At 38.9% G+C, this 20108-nt stretch overlaps 1 protein-coding gene across 3 annotated transcripts in view; it reads left to right on the forward strand.

Annotated features, from left to right (window-relative positions):
* Positions 1-20108, forward strand: part of ARL15 (ADP ribosylation factor like GTPase 15) — a 430737-nt gene that overhangs the window by 124902 nt on the left and 285727 nt on the right. For all 3 annotated transcript variants that reach the window (XM_055253826.2, XM_055253824.2, XM_055253825.2), the window contains one exon: positions 8306-8450. In XM_055253826.2, the coding sequence (XP_055109801.1) occupies positions 8306-8450 (145 nt within the window). The remainder of the gene's footprint in view (positions 1-8305; positions 8451-20108) is intronic.

Genomic DNA, 20108 nt, shown 5'->3' on the forward strand with positions numbered 1-20108 from the left:
TATATTTTAAGGTACAATTTATATATACATATAATTTGAGGCTGTTTCAAAAGAGATTTTTTTCCACTGCTGTGCTTAGGATTGGAAATCTCTGCAGCTCACATGGGCTTCTGTTTTTTTTTTTTTCTCGAGACAGTCTCGCTGTGTCGCCCAGGCTGGAGAGCAGTGGTGCGATCTCAGCTCACTGCAACCTCAGTCCCCCAGGTTTAAGCGATTCTCCTGCCTCGGCCTCCTGAGTAGCTGGGACTACAGGCACACACCACCACGCCTGGCTAATTTTTGTATTTTTAGTAGAGACGGGGTCTCACCACGTTGGCCAAGCTGGTCTCGAACTCCTGACCTCGAATGATCCCCCTACCTCGGCCTCCCAAAGTGCAGGGATTACAGGCATGAGCCACTGCGCCTGGCTGGCTTCTCTTAATACGTAAGTTTTATCCTTTCCAGAGGACAAAAAAAGGGTTAAATGAAAGAAGCAAACAGTGTGAAAGAGAGAAGCCAGCGGCACTTTGGTATCCCCTTTTCTTCCATCCCAGTCAATCTCCTCTCTTCCTCCTCCCCTGCTCCCTAATTCAGCAGGGCAAGAACCTTAAGGATGCTATTTCTCATCCAACTCCTCCTACTCCAAGAGAGCTGCAGGTCCCTTTTGCCTGGAATGAGAGCTACTTTGGCCATAAACCTGCTGGTACAAGTAAAGAAGCAATACAAAGACTTGTATCTTCGCCTTCCTTTGCCCGGTGTTTTTCTCCAGTTACACAAGCAAACTTACTTAAAGCATTCTTTCACCCCCTCAAAAGAACAGAACACCCCACTTCTGATGCTCTGATCCCTGACTTGAGGGCATGAACCAGGGCTCTGGAGTGGAATAACTCTGGCTTGAACCCCAGCTCTGCCACTTAATAGCTCTCTGGTACATTTTCTTATCTCTGTGTTGCCCTCTATCTACACAGAATGGATCTAAAGTTTCCTTTGCGTGACACACCCTCAGAAATTAGAGGCTTATCATTGCAGAAGTTTGGAAAACAGCTCAGGAGCCAGACTGCCAGGGTTTGAATCCTGTTCCACGTAGGCAAGTTACTTAACTTCTTTGAGCCTCAGTTTCCTCCTCTTTAAATTGAAATCATGTGGTACCTTTCTAGGGAATAGATGAATTAATACCCATAAGTCACTTATATCTGGTGTTCACTACGGTTTTATTTTTAATTTATTAGGACACCCGCCCCTCCCAATGTCTCCTACAGAGCTCAAGCAGCTCTGACAAATCCTGTAACACATTTTGTAGTGTGTTGTATTTTGTACTGGGTTTACATTTTCAGAAGACAGAGCCATATCTGACTGTTACAGACCTGGAAAATATTTTGTTCTAAATCAAGTCATTTTACATATTTAAGCACTTCTTAATGTTTTACTCATTGAACAATGCTTAGTGTTAGAAAACACTTCTAGAAATTGACTTCTTTTTAGAAGCTTCTTTTTTTCTTCATTATGAGAGTTGGAGAAGGGTCAGAATGAATATCTGCCTCTTTTTGGTTTGGAAGCCAACTACATGAGAAATACATCCACTTAAAGTTATGGGTGACTTTTCTCTTCCCTTTAGGTACCAACTCATGGATGTTTCGTTAATCTAAAAAGTACTTTTTGAGTGCGGTCCTTGGCCTCACCCTTGGGCCACATAGAAAAAGACCTGGTGAGCTGTCATAGGAGACCTTGTGTTTCTGTCTGGCGAGACCAGTATTGAAACGAGAAGGAAACAGTGTGCGGCTTGGGTAGTCTGGCTGTGGGGAAGTCCCAAAGCCGATGGAAGAAAAGTTTCCAGCAACTATACAGAGCTTCAATCAAATTGAAATCATGCTCAGAATAAAATCATGTATTCATGATGAAAAACAGAGCATCAATTGAAACAAATGCCATGTCCCAAAGGGCTGAGAACTTAGTGAAACAGGATGGTAGGAAATACTGGCAATGCAGGGGCCAGTGCCAAAGTGGGAGGATTTTGAGCTAGATTCTCATCTAGAAACACATATTTGTAGGACAACTTTGCTGCTCTGTTTTGGTGCCTGGCCACCCCTTGGTAGCTGTAAAATTAAGCTTTTTGAACCTATAATAGGACCAAGAATGGATATGTCTTTGTGTCTGTGTGCATATTTCTATCAGCCAGTGAATCTTAGAAAAGAATACATGTGGCATAGTATTAACTGTAGTGCTAGTGTATACAGGACCTAAAAGTGGAAGAAAGGATTATTTCTCTCTGAGGGAATTGAACACTTCTCAGAGGAGGTGCCCTTTAAACAGAACTTTGAGTAGGAGTTTGCCAAGTAGGAAAGTGGGGAGGAACTTTTATTCTGTGTGCACAGGAACAGGGTGGCATAGAAACGTTAAGTGCTCAGACCATATGAAGGAATAGTGGTGATTTGGAGGGTGGCCGGAGTCATTAAGGTAGAAATATAGAGGAAAATGAACTGTACAATTAAATGCTTGATTAGTGCTTTGCATTGTTGACACGAGGGGTTATTCATCAAGTACCGATTGTGTACAGTGCTCTACTAGACCTACCGAATGTCTGGCACTGTTGGGGAAATAAGTACCTTATTTCTGTTCCCAACAGAAATGGGAACATTTTAAGATAATCTTGCTGTCTTGGTGCTAGGTCATCAGACTGAAATGCAAGTCCTTATTTTACTCTAGTAGTTTTATCTTTTGCTTTCTTTTCTTTCCAATATTTGTAGTCACCTTCCTTTTTAAGCACATATTTCTAAGGGGTTTGCTTCTGCTTTTAAGCTAATCCATTATTTCAGCTGTTGATTATATGGTTTGTCCAAAGTCTACGATATAGTCAGTTATTACTGGTGATTCTGGTCTTTGCCCTCTCTCAAGACCTAGGCACACCATCTCCTCCAATACAGCACTAGAAGTTTGTGGGTACACAGAATGGGGAAACATCCTGTGTCCTGACATAATATGGTAGATACACTGGGTTCTTTTAAAAAAGACCAAGTCATAACTGGCCCCGTGTGAAAAGGCCTGTGAGCTGAAGCAGTCTAGGCAATGGAGACCATGACCTTGGTTGGCCCCCCAAGAGGGTATACTTATATTCAGACTGGCTCTGTTCTCTATTTGCTGCTACCAGGGGAGTGGGGACAGGTTGTGTGTGTTTAGTGTCTGGGGCTGAACTGGGATAGAATGGAGCATGTGGAGGCTGCTGTGGGCTGTTGGAAGTACTACAGTCTGGGCTGGATATCGGGCGGCCAGGCCCTTGTCTAAGGAAGCTAACTATCACTTAAGATACCTTGGAAAAATGAACATCGCGATGAACAGTTATTTACCCATATGGTGCCTTTCTTAGTAGCATAATGTATTGCACCCAGGCCTCATAACATCCTCCTGAAGAAAGGAAGTGGCAGAGAGTGTTAAAACGTTACTGGTTAATCATGGGGAAACTGAAGCATGGATAGGTTTATGAGGCTTGAACAGAGTTACACAATGCCTTAGTGTCTGGCCTGGGAATGAGGCCTGAGTTTGCCGCTTGCTGTCAGGACTGCCGACAGCATTGTGTTTTGCATTGTACAACAGTGAAAAGGGCTTACTCTGAACAATGCAAGAGCTGCTGTAGGAGACACACACAATGAACTTTGGTACAGTATAGTCTAGAGGCCAAAATGAGTAATTTTAAGTAAATTGACTGCAGGACCCAAAGCTTCATTAAGTTTTAAAACAAAAAACAAATGAAAACTCTTTACAGTTTTTAGGAACTGACTCAGAAAACATGACCATTCCTTCCCCATTGGAAGTAGCATACTGTTAAAAGTTTTATCTTGTTGACTCAAAATCTGACACTATTCCTGTTACCCATAGGATGATTTATTCAGTCATTTCAAATACATGTTGGTTTCTAAGACTGTGATTTATTTCAAAGATTTTGTCTTGTAATAACTATCAATCCAGCCTTTAAGTTCCAAAGAACCTTATTTCCACAGCCTGTGGTTTTGTGGGGAGGCTTTTGTTTTATTCAGTTTTGGTTTGGGTTCTCATAGAACAGCTGGAACTATAGAGCCTGGACTTTGAGAAAGAGCTTGGGGAGATGGAGGGGGAGATGTCATGTTGGATGTCCTTATGACATTCAGTTATATGATTGAAACCATGGGACTGGAGATGACATCACTGGTGAGAATATAAAAAGGGAAGAGAGGCCGGGCTCAGTGGCTCACACGTGTAATCTCAGCACTTTGGGAAGCCGAGGTGGGTGGATCACCTGAGCTCAGGAGATGGAGACCAGCCTGAGCAACATGGTGAAACCCCATCTCTACAAAGATACAAAAATTAGCTGGGTGCGGTGGTGCACACTTGTAATCCCAGCTACTTGGGACGCTGAGGTGGGAGGATTGCTTGAGCCTGGGATTTGGAGGTTGCAGTGAGTGGAGATTGCACCACTGCACTCCAGCCTGAGTGACAGAGACAGACTGTCTTTAAAAAAAAAAAAAAAAGAGAGAGAGAGAAAGAAAGAGAAGAGAAGGCTGGGCGCGGTGGCTCATGCCTGTAATCCCAGCACTTTGGGAGGCTGAGGTGGGTGGATCACCTGAAGTCGGGAGTTTGAGACCAGCCTGGCCAACATGGTGAAACCCCGTCTCTACTAAAAATACAAAAATTAGCCGGGTGTGGTGGCACATACCTGTAATCCCAGCTACTCAGGAAGCCGAGGCACGAGAATCACTTGAACCCGGGAGGTGGAGGTTGCTATGAGCCGAGATTGTGCCATTGCACTCTAGCCCGGGCAACAAGAGCGAAACTCCGTCTGAAAAAAAAAAAAAAGGAAGAGAAAAGACAGTGGAGTAGAATATCACTGCTATCATTGCGAAATCATCTTTTATGTCAGAAGTGGCTTAGGTGACCTAGAATAAATGGGTAAAATAGATATTAATGGAGTTGGCTACAGAGTTTTTATACTCTGGATTTTAAAAAGAACATGAAGATGAAATTCTGGAGTGTTTGGCAAAAATATGAGTGATAACAACATGAATAATTTAAACAGGATGCTCTAGCCATCATTTACATACAGTTTCATTTGATATTTAAGATTTATGATAGTTTGGGCCAGGGTAGTCAGGCCAGCCCTCCTCCAGGAGATAGTCCAGAGGAATTCTGGCCAGGGAGCTGAGTGAGAATGAAGGCCTCTAGAGCAGGAATGGGGTCTCTCCTCCTTGAACCCCAAACAAGACCAAAGCAGCCCAGTAAAAGAAACTGTGTGATTAGTTTTGTTGTCTGTCCTAATTGAATGTGGAAGACCTCTTCTAAGTCTGAACAGCTTTGAGGGAATAGATACATACACAAATAAACCTATCTCTGAGAAAAACTCTCACTCTGAGTCTGGGAGACAGACTTTATAAGAAAGCTTGTTAAAGTCAGACAGTATCAGCCAGCCTTCATATGAATCCACGAAGTGATGTGTTGGCGTTTAGAATGCTGTTAGTAGTTATGGTCATTAATCTTGTGGGAGAGGGTGCGCTGGAACTAAAGGAAGGTCAGAGAAGAACATCTCATAGGATGAAGACAGACTGAAATAAGTAGGACTCCTCAGGCTTGAAAAGACTGAGAGGAAATACAATTAGCGTGAATAAACCCATGAAGAATATAGGTCATAGAATTGTTTACCAGAAGCAGGCAGAACCTCTTGAAAACGGAGGAAAAGTGAATCTAGGACAAAAAGAAGCTCTAGTTTACCAAGAAAGTTGATCCTGTACACCAAAACCACTCTTTTGGGAACTAGGCTAACTAATGGCATTGGAGCGAAGTGAAAAAGTCAAGGGTTTCTTATTTTGACAGTATTTTCTTGAAGCGTGGAGGGCCCAGAGAGCATAGATCAAGCATCCTATTAGTCTCTATGTTTTCTTTTTTCTTTGCTTAGGTAAAATTTAAGTGTTGTTCATTCTTCATTCAACAATTATCTGCTGAGGGTTGATTCTATGCCATGTTCTCTGCTAGACACTGTGGGTACTGAGATGAAGGGGGACAGACATGGTTCTCACAGGCTGGTGATGAATAAGAAACTGCAATTGTCTGTGTAATTAATTTACAAAAGCCCAGTAGAGCTTGACGTGAATTGCTAACACATTCTTAGGGTTGGAGCAGACTGCCCTGAGGACGGGATGATTAAGTTGAGACCTAAAAATGATGAGGTGTTGGTTAAGTCCAGAAATGGGGGAAGAGGGAACAGCATATTAGATGCCTCAATTGAGGTAAGAGAGGGCATGGCTGGAGGATATAGGGGAGTGAGGGCAATGAGGCTGGTGAGCTTGGCTGCAGCAGATCATGGAGTGTGGGGTAGACCATGGTAAGGGTTTGGGCTCAAAGGCTGGGCAAAGTCGCTGGGATGGCTTAAGCACGTATGGTCAGATTTTCTCTTTATAAGCAATCCAGTCGCTGCAGTGTGGAGAATAGGGGGCACAAGAGCAAATATACTGGAACTAGTGGGAGGATATTGATGTTGTTCAGGTGATGATGGCCTGGGCTGGACAGAAGTGGACAGATCCTAGAGCTACTTCAGAGGTCATATGAACTAGATTTGTTGATTAGATGTGAGAAATGAGGGAGAGAGATAATCAAGTTTGATTTACGAGAGTATGACAGCCAATTAGTACTCAGATTTTATCTGAGTGAGATGAATCAACACAGGCTTTTTTATAGGTCTCTTCCCTCATGATCTCCAGATGACCCACAAGTGAGTAGATCTGCCTTCTTTCCTCCCTGTCTCCCCCTTTCCCTCTTTCTCTCATGAATCATTCAGGATCTAAATGTTTCAGGCTCTATAAGCTGGCACATAGTTGGCCCCTACGGATATGGGATAAGTAGAAAGATCAAAAGCTGCACGAATGATACCCTGTCTCCCAAATCCTCTTGTCTGTCTTTCTTTCTTTCTTTCTTTCCTTCTTTCTTTCTTTCTTTCTTTCTTTCTTTCTTTCTTTCTTTCTTTCTTTCTTTCTTTCTTTCTTTTCTTTCTTTTCTTTCTTTCTTTCTTTCTTTTCTTTTTTTTTTTCTGAGATGGAGTCTTGCTCTTGTTGCCCAGGCTGGAGTGCAGTGGTGTGACCTTGGCTCACTGCAACCTCTGCCACCCAGATTCAAGTGATTCTCCTGCCTCAGTCCCCTGAGTAGCTGGAATTACAGGTGCCTGCCACCATGCCTGGCTAATTTCTTTTTGTATTTTTAGTACAGACTGGGTTTCACCACATTGGCCAGACTGGTCCCAAAGTGCTGGGATTACAGGCATGAGCCACCATGCCTGGCCCAGATCCCCTTGTCTTTAACTCTTGCAGAGCAAACAGGTTTGTGCAGTGCACAAACTATACTACAGTTCGTAGTACCCTGGTTGATTGACCTGAAACAGAATTTAGCAAAGGCCAGAAAGGCAGTGGTATGTACAGAGACTCTATTTAATGGTTTTAAAAATCTTTGTATTTTGAAATAATATCAGTGGTAAGACCAGAACAAGGAATTTTCCTCTGTTCTCTTCACTCAGCGCCACTAGTCATTAACATTTTGCCATGCTGACTTTATCACTCTCCTCACCAGATAAAGATGGAGCTGGAGATTTAGAATTTTTCTGAGCCAGTTAATTGTGGACATCAAGACCCTTCACCTCTAAATACTTAGAGGTATTATAAATAATTAGAATATTTTCTCAGAACAATGATTTTTCTTACATAACCACAGTACATTGATTAAATTCAGGAAACTTAACCTTATACAGTACTCTTATCTAATATGCAGTCTATATTCAGTGTTCACTTATTGTCTCAATAATGTCATTTATGGCTTTTTTTTTCCCTCTTGATCTAGGATCCAGTCCAAGATGTATTGCATTTTATTATTATGTCTTTTTAGACTTCTTTAACATGGAACAGTTCCTCAGTCTTTCTTTGACTTTTAAGACATTGATACTTTGGAGGAGAACAGGCCAGTTGCCTTCTGGAATACTCCTTAGATTGGCTTTATCTGGTTTCCTCATGCTTAAATTCAGATTGTGTGGTTTTGGCAGGAAAGCTGTGGGATGATGTCATGCTTTTTGCAGTGCACCTGCCATAGCAGGAAGGGAGCCATGAAGTAGAAAAACATTTCATAACTAAGAATGCTAACTTTGATCACTTGGCTAGAGTGGTGTCTCCAGGTTTCACTATTCTAAAGTTACCGTTTTCTTCCTTATAGGTAATAGTTTATTCAATTACTTCTTAATACTTATTCAGTCATTTTAAATGTGACTATGGTTTATTTCCATACTATCATTTAAAGGAACATTTTTTTTTTCCCCTTCTTTTGGCAGTGTTTTAGAGCACTTTGCTGCAAGGGACCACCACCTGCACGACCAGAATATGACCTGGTTTGCATAGGCCTCACAGGCTCTGGCAAAACCAGTCTGTTGTCCAAACTCTGCAGTGAAAGCCCCGATAACATCGTGTCGACCACAGGTGGGTACTGTGCTGGGGTTCTGTCTCTTCTTCTTCCTCATGCCAAGATGTCCTAGTTTCCTGTGCAATTTATCCCCTCCCTTCTACTTATAGTTTAATGTTTTAATCAGTTTATTTTAATTTTAAACACTATCTCTTTTTCAAAAAAGATTTGAAATGAATTTAATAGCATTAAATTGCTGTATCCTGTATCCCTCTAGCAGGTCATTTCAGTGGCACTGAATAAATGAAGCTTGGGAAAATATTAATACAAATGAATCCTGAAATCTGGAACTCTGATATATGACAAAATGGATTCATCTTGGGCCCATGGAGTACTTTCCTTCCTTGAAGTGTCACTCCAGCCTATGTTTCTTGACCACACACTCCTGAGTAGTAAACTGATGTAGTCTGAATCTTCTTTCCTTGTCATTTTTCACCTGGAGGACAGTCAGTGCAAGAGATCATGCATCAGCCTTCCCCTATTGCTTCCTGATGGAGCCAAGCAAAGTCAGTCTAGGGCAGTGGTTCTCAATCAGGGGAGATTATGCCTCTGAGGGGGACATTTTGGAGACATTTGTAGGGAGGGGTATTACTGGCTTCTGGTGGATAGAGGCCGGTAGTGCTACTAAACATCCTTCAATGTACAGGGCAGCCCCCACAGCAAAGAGTTATCAGGCCCAAAATGTTTTCAGTGTCAAGTTATTAGTGAGAAATCCTGGCTAGGGTTTTTTTTCACTTCTCAAATGTGTCCTCTTTCTCTTCTGACAATGAAGAAGGAAAGAAGAGTATAAGTTAGAGGAAATAATGGAAGAACAGTTGTAAGAGATAGAGTACAGAGCTGCTGTGCAGAGAGAGCTGAGAAGGAAGGAGAAGCGTGAGATGTTTTCTGGAAAGTTGAAAAGATTGTTCATCAGCCAGCTTACTTTGAGCACCTAATATGTGCTAAGTCCAGTGTTAGACATGAGATAAGCAATGATTTCAGCATTCCAGGAGTCTCAGTATTCTGGCTGCATAAACATTAAGTTCATATCCAGAAATAGATGGGGCATAGAAGGAAGGGGCATGACAGTGTTGCCTGGACCTGGGGAAGGGAAGGTGCATGATGTGGTTTGCTACATTAGATTTGAATAAGTAGGTCTGGTACAAGAAACAAGGCGAGGGGATGGAAAGAAAGAGGACTTAGGAGCAGAGGGGCAGTGTGAAGGCAAGGAGTGTGAAACAGATTGGCAACTCCTAGAAACTGCATTTCTGTGTGGCTGCAGTGTATGTTTAACAGAGTGCCAGGAGACGAATTGTATTCAGTGGTGGCTGAATCTTAGCAGACCTTTCATACTGTGATCAGGAGTTTGGGCTTTTCGTGTAGATAGTGCAGAGACATCAGAGTGTTTTAAGCAAGGAAACTACATGATCAGATGTCCATTTGAGAAGAATCAAGCTGGCCATGATGTGGAGGCTAAATTGTGAGTAGCGCAGTTAGAGGCGGAGTCAGATTACTGTGATGGTGCAACTGAGATGATGAAGGCCTTGGCTGAGGCAGTTATAGGGGGAAGAAGAGGAAGGAATAGGTAGGATACGTATTTGAGGGCTAAATTGACAAAGCCTAGTGTAGCTGGGTTTGGAGGGTGAGAGCGAGAAAGCCATGGCTGTCCCAATTCCTGGCTTAGGTGATGGTTGGATGATGGAATTATTAACTAGGGTTTCCTACAAAAAGTAGAAAGGGTATTGTTGATCAAGAACCTTACTTCAGTTCAGGTCAGCTTTTGCCGGCAAGTAAGTTTAAAAAAAGTGCAAGTTTTGAGAGCTTTTCAGATTTTAGAATTGAGATAAGAAACTGTGGAGCTGTTAAAGGGTTAGAGACATCACTTGATTTTAGGATGAGGGAAGGGATAAGGGGATCGTAATGAGTAGAGACCCCAGAGAGGATTAGCAGAGCTCATGTGTAGCCTCTTTGCAGGAAGCTGTTTCTGACTACCTTCTTTTCTTCTTGGACAGAACTGAGTACTCCCTCCTCTCCCCACTGGGCGTTGTCTGTATTTCTCCCAGTTAGTGCCTGTAGCACTGCTTTGTGTACATGCCCATCTCCCCATCTTGGGTTAGAATCTCCTAAGGGCAGATAGAGCATCATATGTGGTATTGTATACCCAGAGTCTGGCACAAGGTTTGGGCATGGATACAGATGTCTGTTAAATTAATAAGCAAATGAAAGTAAATTGAATCTATATAGTCTTCTGTTAGCCTTATAACAGCCCTTATATGACAGGTAGGAATCTTTTTCTATATTCTGTTTCTAAATTATCTGAAGATCAAAGGTATGGTGACATGGCTATTGTTACGTAGCTAGAGATAGGATGCCAGTTCAGGTGTTCAAGTGAAGTTTAGTGGTATCCAAGGTTTAGGATTTCTGGTGGAAGTATGTACTTTATTGATTGTTTATAACACTGTGAATATCTTTTGAGTAATGTGCAATGAAGTTATATAAACTATATTAGCTTAATTCTTTTCAATCAAAATAGCTTCTAAAATATGTGTAAGAGTAACACAAAGTATGCTTTTCTTCACTTATCAGAGTTATCTTCTAGCACTATTGCTAGAGGAGCAGTTTTGAATTATAGTGTAAAAGATTATCTGTATATAATTTTCTTACTTGTAAGTTATGTTTTGTATTTGTTTTTACGAAATTTTTTAATAACACATTTTACCAGAATCGTGCGCTAGTCTATTTTCTGATGAATTAGTTATTAGGTTGGCTAATTTTTTAGATATCAAGATTCTTTGAATTGTCATTGTTCTGAAAATGGCATAATGCCTTTTTGGAGGCCTCTTTGGAGGAAGCTGCCATCAAGAAGTTTACACCCAGGTTAGGAAGATAAGTTGTGTATTGATAAAAACAGTTCACATATATTGCTTATTTAATATATGCCAGGCTCTGTGCTAAGACAGAATGTGATATGTGTTATATTAATGGTGTAAATATGAAAGTTAAAAGAGGAGAGTGATCATTTCTAATCTGGAGGGTCAAATAAAGCTCATAGTTAAGGTTACATTTGAGTAGGGTCTCATATAATGGGTGAGATCTAAGCAGGGAGGAATGGAGTGAGGAGAGTTAGGGATAGAAAGCATAGATATATTCAGAGAAAGATTAGTGGTCTTACTGGGTTAAGGCACAGCATGCAGAAATTTAGAGGATGTTGGGATCTAAGGCTAGAGAGTAGAGAAGCTGTTGGTGGAGACCTGTTGGATGTAGAGTTGATCCAGCAGGGACAATACTTGTGGGGATGTTACTGCTACTGTAAAAGTGACAGTTATGCTGGGTATTCAAGACGAAAGGAAGATAAAACAATCAAATATGAGTCAAGTTTATAGCTTTATGTTTTGGTGAATTATTAAAAAAAGTAGGGAGAATATGACAGAGAGTTTTAAGATAAAAATAATGAGTTTAGTTTGGGGCATGCTAATTTTGAGGTTTGACAAGACATCTAACAATGATCCAAATGCTAAAAGACAAGAAGACTAGAGAGATTTTGGAGATAGAGAGAGAGATTTGAGAGACAACTCAGTCATAGATTTGGATGAGATTGTCCAGGGGTAATGGATAGAAAGCGGGAAGAAGGGTACTAAGCACCAATTATATTTTGTTAATTCATTCCACATTCATTGGATGTCTGTTATGTGACTGCCACTGATTTAAAGACTGAGGATATATCAGTTAACAAAATATACAAACAACCCGGCTCTTTGGAGCTTACATTACAGCATCTGCTTTTGATAAGGAATATAGGTCAGACAGTTCTATATAATATCCTTTAAGTCAAATATGGGCAAGAAATCAAAAGAACCAGTCAAATAAGATAAATATAAGTCTAAAGTCTAAGAAAGGCCATTGTATATGGTGACAATGTGGTAATTAATAACTAATGGTAGAAACAGTTTCAGTAGAGTATTGAGTTGGAAACCAACCTGAGAATTGAGCAGATGAAGAGCAAGCAAAGGAATTGAGGGGTAGACCATCATTTTCACTCCTTAACTCTTTGGAATATAGACAGTTCTTTCAAGAAGGTGGACAGAAAAAAAGAAAATAGTGCTAAGAGAATTTGTTTCTATAAGAAAAGGTCTCATAGTCAGAGGTTTAGGGTGGTCATCAGGGGAAAAGGCAAGACTGAATATGCTCAAGAAAGGGCAGTGAGCACAAGAATGAGTGAGGACTTCTAGTTCTGGTAACATGGAATAACTGGAACTGGTTTACTGTCCCATCTAAAAGAAGAAGAACAACAACAACCAGCTCATGAAATATACAAAGCAACAATTTTCAAGCCAGCAAACGCAATTATCCCTGAGAAATGAGAAACAAATGAGATGTGCTCTGTGATTGTCCCAGCTTAATGCCTTGAGAGTTTCCAGGCTGTGGCACAGTTCCAGAGGGAGCTGAGGTGGAGCTCAGTGAACTCCCTGCGTTGAGGAGATGAAGCTGAGAGCAAGGGGAGACCAAGATGGCTAACGTTCATAGAATAGCGTACCAGAGAAAAGAGTTGTACAGAGAGAGAACACTAAAGATTTTCAGAGTATCCCTTGAGTATCCAGCAAAATATTCAATGCATGCATGTGAGGAAACTTCCCAAGGCCAGGGCAAGAACCATCTTAAAGGACTAGAGGGAACAGTGGTTGGTGTTCACACAGGCCTGTAATCACCAGATGGACTGAAAAACTTATAACTCATGAGGAACTGGGTAGAGTACTTGGCAAGGTCAGCCGTAAGTGGAGTACCACTCTGGACTCACATGACAGATAATATTAGCAAGTCCCAAAACCTCAGATGGTTGTCTGATAATGTTAATGCATCTCAGCACAAAGCTGTACAAGATTTAAAGAAAAAATATTCATCACTCAACAAGGTAAAATTCACAATGTCCGACAGTCAGTCAAAGATTATCAGGCATGGGAAGACGCCAGAAATCATGATTCATAATGATAATAATCGTCGAATTGGAACTGACCCAGAACTGATGTAAATATTAGAAGTAGCAAAAGGGGACATTAAAACTGTTATAATCACTCTATTGTATCTTTTCATAGAGACAATCTGAGAGAGAAAAAAATGCAAAGAGCGTCCAGCGAGCTATGAGACGACTTTAAACCTAAGCTAGGGTAATTTGAGTCCATGAAGGTGAGTGGAAAGGGACAGAAAAATATTTGAAGAAATAATGGCTGAAACACTGTCAAACATGAAGAAAACTCTACACCTACAGATCCAAGAAGCTCATTAAACCCCAAACAAAAGGAACATGAGCCAGGCTGGGCACAGCAGCTCACACTTGTAATCCCAATACTTTGAGAAGCTGAGGCGGAAGGATCACTTGAGGACGGGAATTTGACACCAGCTTGGGCAACATAGTAAGACCCCCATCTCTACAAATAAATAAATAAATAAATAATTTAGCTGCATGTGTTGGTGCACGCCTGTAGTCCCAGCTACTTGTGAGGCAGAAGTAGGAGGATTGCTTGAGCCCAGGAGTTTGAGGCTGCAATGAGCTGTGATCACACTCCTTTACTCCAACCTGGGTGACAGTGAGAGAGACTCCATCTCTTGGTGGTGGGGGGGGGGGGGGGGGCGGGAAAGAGAGAGAGAGAGAGAGAAAGAAACGTGAATATAACTATACCAAGGCACATCATAATAAAATTGTTCAAAATCGGTGATAAAGAATATGATGTTTAATTTTGTATGTAACTGGCTGGGTCCCAGTGCCCAAATATGTAGTCAAACATTAGTCTGGATATTTCTGTAAGGGTAGTTTGGGATGAACTTAATACTTAAATCTGTAGATTTTGACAGATTGTCCTCCATAATGTGGTTTGGCCTCATCCAGCCAGTTGAAGGCCTGAATAGAATAAAAGACTTGCCTCCCTGGAACAAGAGGGAATTCTTCAGTAAATGGCCTTTGGACTTGAACTGTGTATTGATTCTTTCCCGGGTCTCCAGCCTGCCAGCCCAAACTGTAGATTTTGGGTTTATGGCAACTGTAATTGTGTGAACCAATTTCTTAAAGTATTTCTCTGTCTCTACATATATATATATATAAACAAAGATATATATTTATATCTATACATGCACCTATACATACATATAAATATACATATAAACACACATCCTTTTGGTTTTTTTTTTTTCTCTTGAGAACAAAGTAGTACAAAGAAAATACCTTAAAAGCAGATAAAAGATGTTACATGAGTAAGAATAAAAATAAGGATGGCATCACATTTTTTCACTGGAAAAATGCAAGTAAGAAGACATTGGAGCAGCATCTGAAAGGGAAAAAACTGTCAACTAATATCCAGCAAAAGTCTCTTTTTAAAAGAAAGTAAAAATAAAGACTAGACTTTTTCAGATATACAAAATCTGAAGGAATTTATCACTAGCAGAAAAGCATTGTAAGAAATGTTAAAGGAAGTCCTTGAGTCAGAAAAAATGATACCAGAGGGAAATCTGGATCTATATAAAATAATAAGGACTGCCAGAAATGCAAATTATGTGGATAATTATATAAGATTTACTTCTTATTATTTAAATATCTTTAAGAGGTATGTCTTTAAACAACAATAATAACCACATATTATGGGGTTAACAACATATGTAAAAGTAAAATGCCTGAGAACAATAGCATAAAGGTCATGGGGAAAAAGGGAAGTACACTATTGGAAAATTCTTGTACTGTAAGTGAAGTCGTATAATAACACTTGAAGGTAGACTGATTAAAGATGTACTATAAACCCTAAAGTAACCACTAAAATAGCAAAACAAAGAATGAGCGCCAATAAAGCAACAAATGAGATGAAATAGAATTATCGAAAATAATCCAAAAGAAGGCAGAAAAAGAAGAAAAGGGGAACAAGAATAGTTGAAACAAATAGAAAACAAGTAGAAAGGTGATATAGTCAAACCTAAACATCAATAATAATATTAAATATAAATGACCTAGACTCCTTAATTAAGAGACAGAGGTTGATATAATAGATTTTTTTAAAAAACCAAGACCCAACCAAATACTGACTTTAAGACTCAAACTTTAAGTATAAAGACACAAATAAGTTAAATATAAAAAGGTGGAAAAAGATACATCATGCTAACACTAGTCAAAAGAATGTTGGGGTAGCTATGTTAATATTAGACAATGTAGATTTCAGAGCAATGAATAAGGCTGAGGATAAAGAAGTTCATAATGATGAAGGGATCATTTATTCAGGAGACTGTAATAATTCTACACATTTATGTACCTAACAGAGCTTAAAAATATATGAAACAAAAAAAATGACAGAACCGCAAAAAAAAATGGACAAACCCACAATTACAATCAGCGACTTCAGTTTCTCTCAATACTTTATAGATCATGTGGGAAGAAAATCAGCCAGTACATAGCAGACTTCAACAACACTAACAGCTAACTGATTAACATGTTATAAAATACTCCACCCAAAAACAGAAGACATTCTTTTCAAGTACACATAGAATATTTGCCAAATTAGGCCATAACCTGGTTTATAAAAGCAAATCTAAATAAGTTTAAGTGGCTTCAAGTTATATCCAATATGTTCTCAGACCGTGATAGAATTGCATTACAAATCAATAACAAGAAGAAAAAAAAAATCTCAAGTATTTAGAAACTCACTTACTTCTAAATGACCCATGAATCAAAGAAGGTAGCAAAAGAGAAATTATAAAGGATTTTGCACTGAATGACAATGCAACATATTAGAATTTGTGGTGCCTATAAAACGGGACTTTAAGGAAAGTTTATACCACTAAATGTCTATTCAGAAAAGAAGGGCCTCGAATCAATGACCTCAGCTTCCATCTTAGGGAACTAGAAGAAAAATGGATTAAACCCAAATAAGCAGAAGAAAATAAAGATCAAAGTGGAAATCAATGAAATAGAAGAGCCATAGGGAAAATTAGTAAAACCAAAAGCTAGTTCTTTGAGAAAGTCAGTAAAATTGATAAAACTCTAGCCAAACTGATCAGAAAAAATAAAAAAGACACAACCAATATCAGTAATAAGAAAGGTGACATCAATATAGATTCTATAAATAGTAAGAGGTTAATAAGGGAATATCATGAACAACCTTATGCCAATAAATCTGACAACTTAGAGAAAATAGACAATTTCCTTGAAGGACAAACCATCAAATCTCACTCAAGAAGAAGTAGAAAACCTGGATAGACCTATATCAGTTGAAGAAATTGATACCTTTTCTTTCTTTTTTTAAGTCTAGTTGGTTTCACTAGTGAATCCTACCAAACATTTTAAGGAAGAAATACTGCCAATTCTTTACAGTCTCTTCCAGAAAATTGAAGAGGAGGGAAAAATGCCCCAAGTCCTAAGACCAGCATGAAGCTGATACCCAAACCACACAGAGACATTACCAAAAAGACAAAACTGCATACCAATAGCCCTCATGGACACAGATACAAAAATTATAAGCAAAAATATACCAAATCAAATTCAACAATAATATTTCAATAGGATAATATGTCATGACCATGTGACATTTATTCTAGGAATGCAGAGTTAGTTGCACATTCAAAAATCAATCAGTTTAGTTCACAATATCAATAAACCAAAAGATGAAACTATGATCCTGTGAAGATATGCAAAAAACAAAAACAAAAAAAAACTCAGCATCAATTTTTGACAAAAACTCTTAACAAAATAGGAATAGAAAGGAATTACCTCAACTGTTAAAGGGCATCTGTGAAAACCCTACAGCTGTTGTCAGAGTTAATGGAGAAAGACTGAACTGTTTCCTGATCAGATCAGGAATAAGACATGGATGTCTGTTCTCACCACATCTATTCAACGTTGTGGTAGAGATTCTAGCCAGTAAATCAGGCAAGAAAAATAAATAAAATGCTTTCATTTTGTGAAAGAATAAATAAAAACGTACTTGCCGATGGCATGATTGTTAAAGTAGAAAATTTAATTGAATCGACAACCCTTTGCTATAAACTGGAGATGGTTGATATGAATTAGAGCTGATAGTTTTAGAGATCTGAAAAATTATCAGAAACTTAGAGGATAGCTCTGGCTATTAGTTTTAAGAATGTTGCCCATAAGAATAGAAGCAGATAGGGTGTGGTGGACAACTGTTAGCCAAATATTGAGTTCATTCAGATAAATGAACAAACTCCCTGAAAATTGGTAGGTGGGAATGCAGAGGTCTATATATAAGTAAACATCGTAACTCAGGTAGGACGTTATTCACAAGTGGCTATGATGAAGTGTTCTAAAAGCGTAGAAGGAAGCAAAGTTGGTGCTGAGAGGCGCTGACAAGAGAAGGAAAAGCTCTGTTTGCTAGTGTATGGAGGAAGAAAGAATGTGCAGGGAAATGCTGGAGCATGGAGAAGACTTCTTCACAAAGATGAGGTTCCGTATGATTCGCTGAGAGGGCCCTGTAATGATAAAGCTGAGGCTGAGTTGACCATGGGAGGCAGGAAGTAATGATGTAGGAGAAAACGGGTAGATGCTTGTTGTTTGGGCCTGTGTGTTCGTTATAGTGAAAGAAGGAGGGCAAGATGTTGGAGAAACAAGTTACCGATGGTAGAGAAGGGTTGGCAAATAGGCAGCAGAGGAGGTCCCACAGGCTGACTTTAGTTATCAGGGGATCCACAACTGTTCAGTGCTGGAGTTTGAGATAGGCATTGCTGACATCTTCAAACTTACTGCCCGGGTCCAGGGTTCTTTTGGTTGTTCATAGCAGGTGCGTATCTGTGTGTGTGTGTGTGTGTGTGTGTGTGTGTGTAAGTAAAGAAGAACAAAGGGGGTGGAAGGAGGGTACTGAAATAAACTGTGAATTCCAATAGTAATAAAGGTAACTTGGAAAAGAATTGGGGAAGTCAGAAATCCACATGTGTATGTAGACATTCAGTGAGGAAGATGGCAGAATAGCTGGACTAGGCCTCCAGTGAATCATTCACAAGGGAAGGATCAAGGAACTTAACTATATAAAAATTTAAAACCATTGGAAAGCTAAAATTAAGATAAATATAAAAAAATACTGTTGGAAATATTTGCATCAGATATTACAGATAAGCATATGGCTGGCCCTCTTAAAGAATTCAACCACACTTACAAATAACATCTAGAATCTAATAGATAAACTATGCCAAGTCTGTAAAGAGATAATTCATAAAAAGTATAAATGGCAAACAAATTAATGGAAAAGTTCAACTTTACCGGAAGTTTAACTTTACTAGAGAATAAATAAGTAAACATTAGTTTTATACTTAAATTTACCAAAATCTGTTTCTTTATGAGACGAGTCAGTGCTGGTAAGATTGTAGTGGCATTGGTGTGCACATGTATTACAGGTGACATTATGATTGTTACATTATGACTGTTATGATATCCCTTTTTTTGAAAAGCATTTTTCTTGGAAAGCAGTTGTTCATATAAATCAAAAGTTATGAAAATGTTCACAGACCTAGTAATTATGCCACTGGCAATTTACTTTAAGTAAGTAATTTAAGGGAAACTATATGCGTAAAGCAATTCCTTGCAACGTTTTGTATTGTAACTAAAACTTTAAGGTAGTTTAAATGCCATACAACAAGGGAGTTTGTTAATTACGTTATGGTAACTTGATCAAAATGATTATAGATTAGGAGAATATATACAGTCTTCTATTTAAAAATTAAAAATTAGATTTACATTTATTTTTGAAATTAAACCATGGAAAACTATGCATTTGAATAAAAAAAACTAGAGAAAAACGATAAGAGTAACAGTGTACTTTATTGATGTGATTGAATTATGAGTAAAACTTTTATTCTTTTAAATTATTTCTCTATAATGTCTTGAAAATATAAAGCCAATTAAAAATGACATTCAAAAAGAGAATCTACCTTCAGAGTTGGTTTCTTAAAATGAAAACATATGAGAAGGATGTGTTCGTTTAATTTCAGCAAGGCGAGAATGTGTGCCTTTTCTTCAGAAAGAGAATTCAAACTTTATTGGTTTATTAACTTCAGCAATTTTTCACCTCTGACATAATTTTTAAAAGATACTTAAATTGTCAAAACTCAAAGAGCCAAGAAATCCTCCAGAGAGCAGGACCTGTTGGTGAGGAGAGAAAATTTGAGTAATTTGCACCTTAGTCTAGAAATAAAAGTGAACTCTATCCAGACTGAATTCCTTTACTGTATATGTATGAGGAATTTGTTGATAAGAGGGGTTGTTAAACTGTAGATTACATAAATGTTCACTATTTTTTTGAAGCAGAGGAATGGAATCTAAAGGCTTAGGAGAATATATTGATGCTACATGGAGAATAACCTAGAGAAAACTGAACACTTTGAATTGAAAAAGGTTGAAAACATCTTCTAGGGATATATACCATATTTGAAAAAGATTGAAAATGTTCATGAAAATTTGAAGAAGACATTTAAATACCTGCAGTATTAGCTTCAAATGTGTTAAGCCAACAAGAGAAACAAGTTAGAAAGTCATATTTTGATATCTTTTAAAGGATTGTGTTTTATAAATGCCAGTAGATTAAATTTCCTTTTATGATGTTGAAATCCTAGTTAGAAGAATTTCGTTAGTCTGTTGTCCAAACATCACAAAACCGCTATGGCATAAATCATGCCCTTGGTCCAGGTCAAAGCCACCAGATCTGTAGAATGTCTTT

The sequence above is a fragment of the Symphalangus syndactylus genome, chromosome 18 (assembly GCF_028878055.3).
Source record: "Symphalangus syndactylus isolate Jambi chromosome 18, NHGRI_mSymSyn1-v2.1_pri, whole genome shotgun sequence".
Classification (NCBI taxonomy): domain Eukaryota; kingdom Metazoa; phylum Chordata; class Mammalia; order Primates; family Hylobatidae; genus Symphalangus; species Symphalangus syndactylus.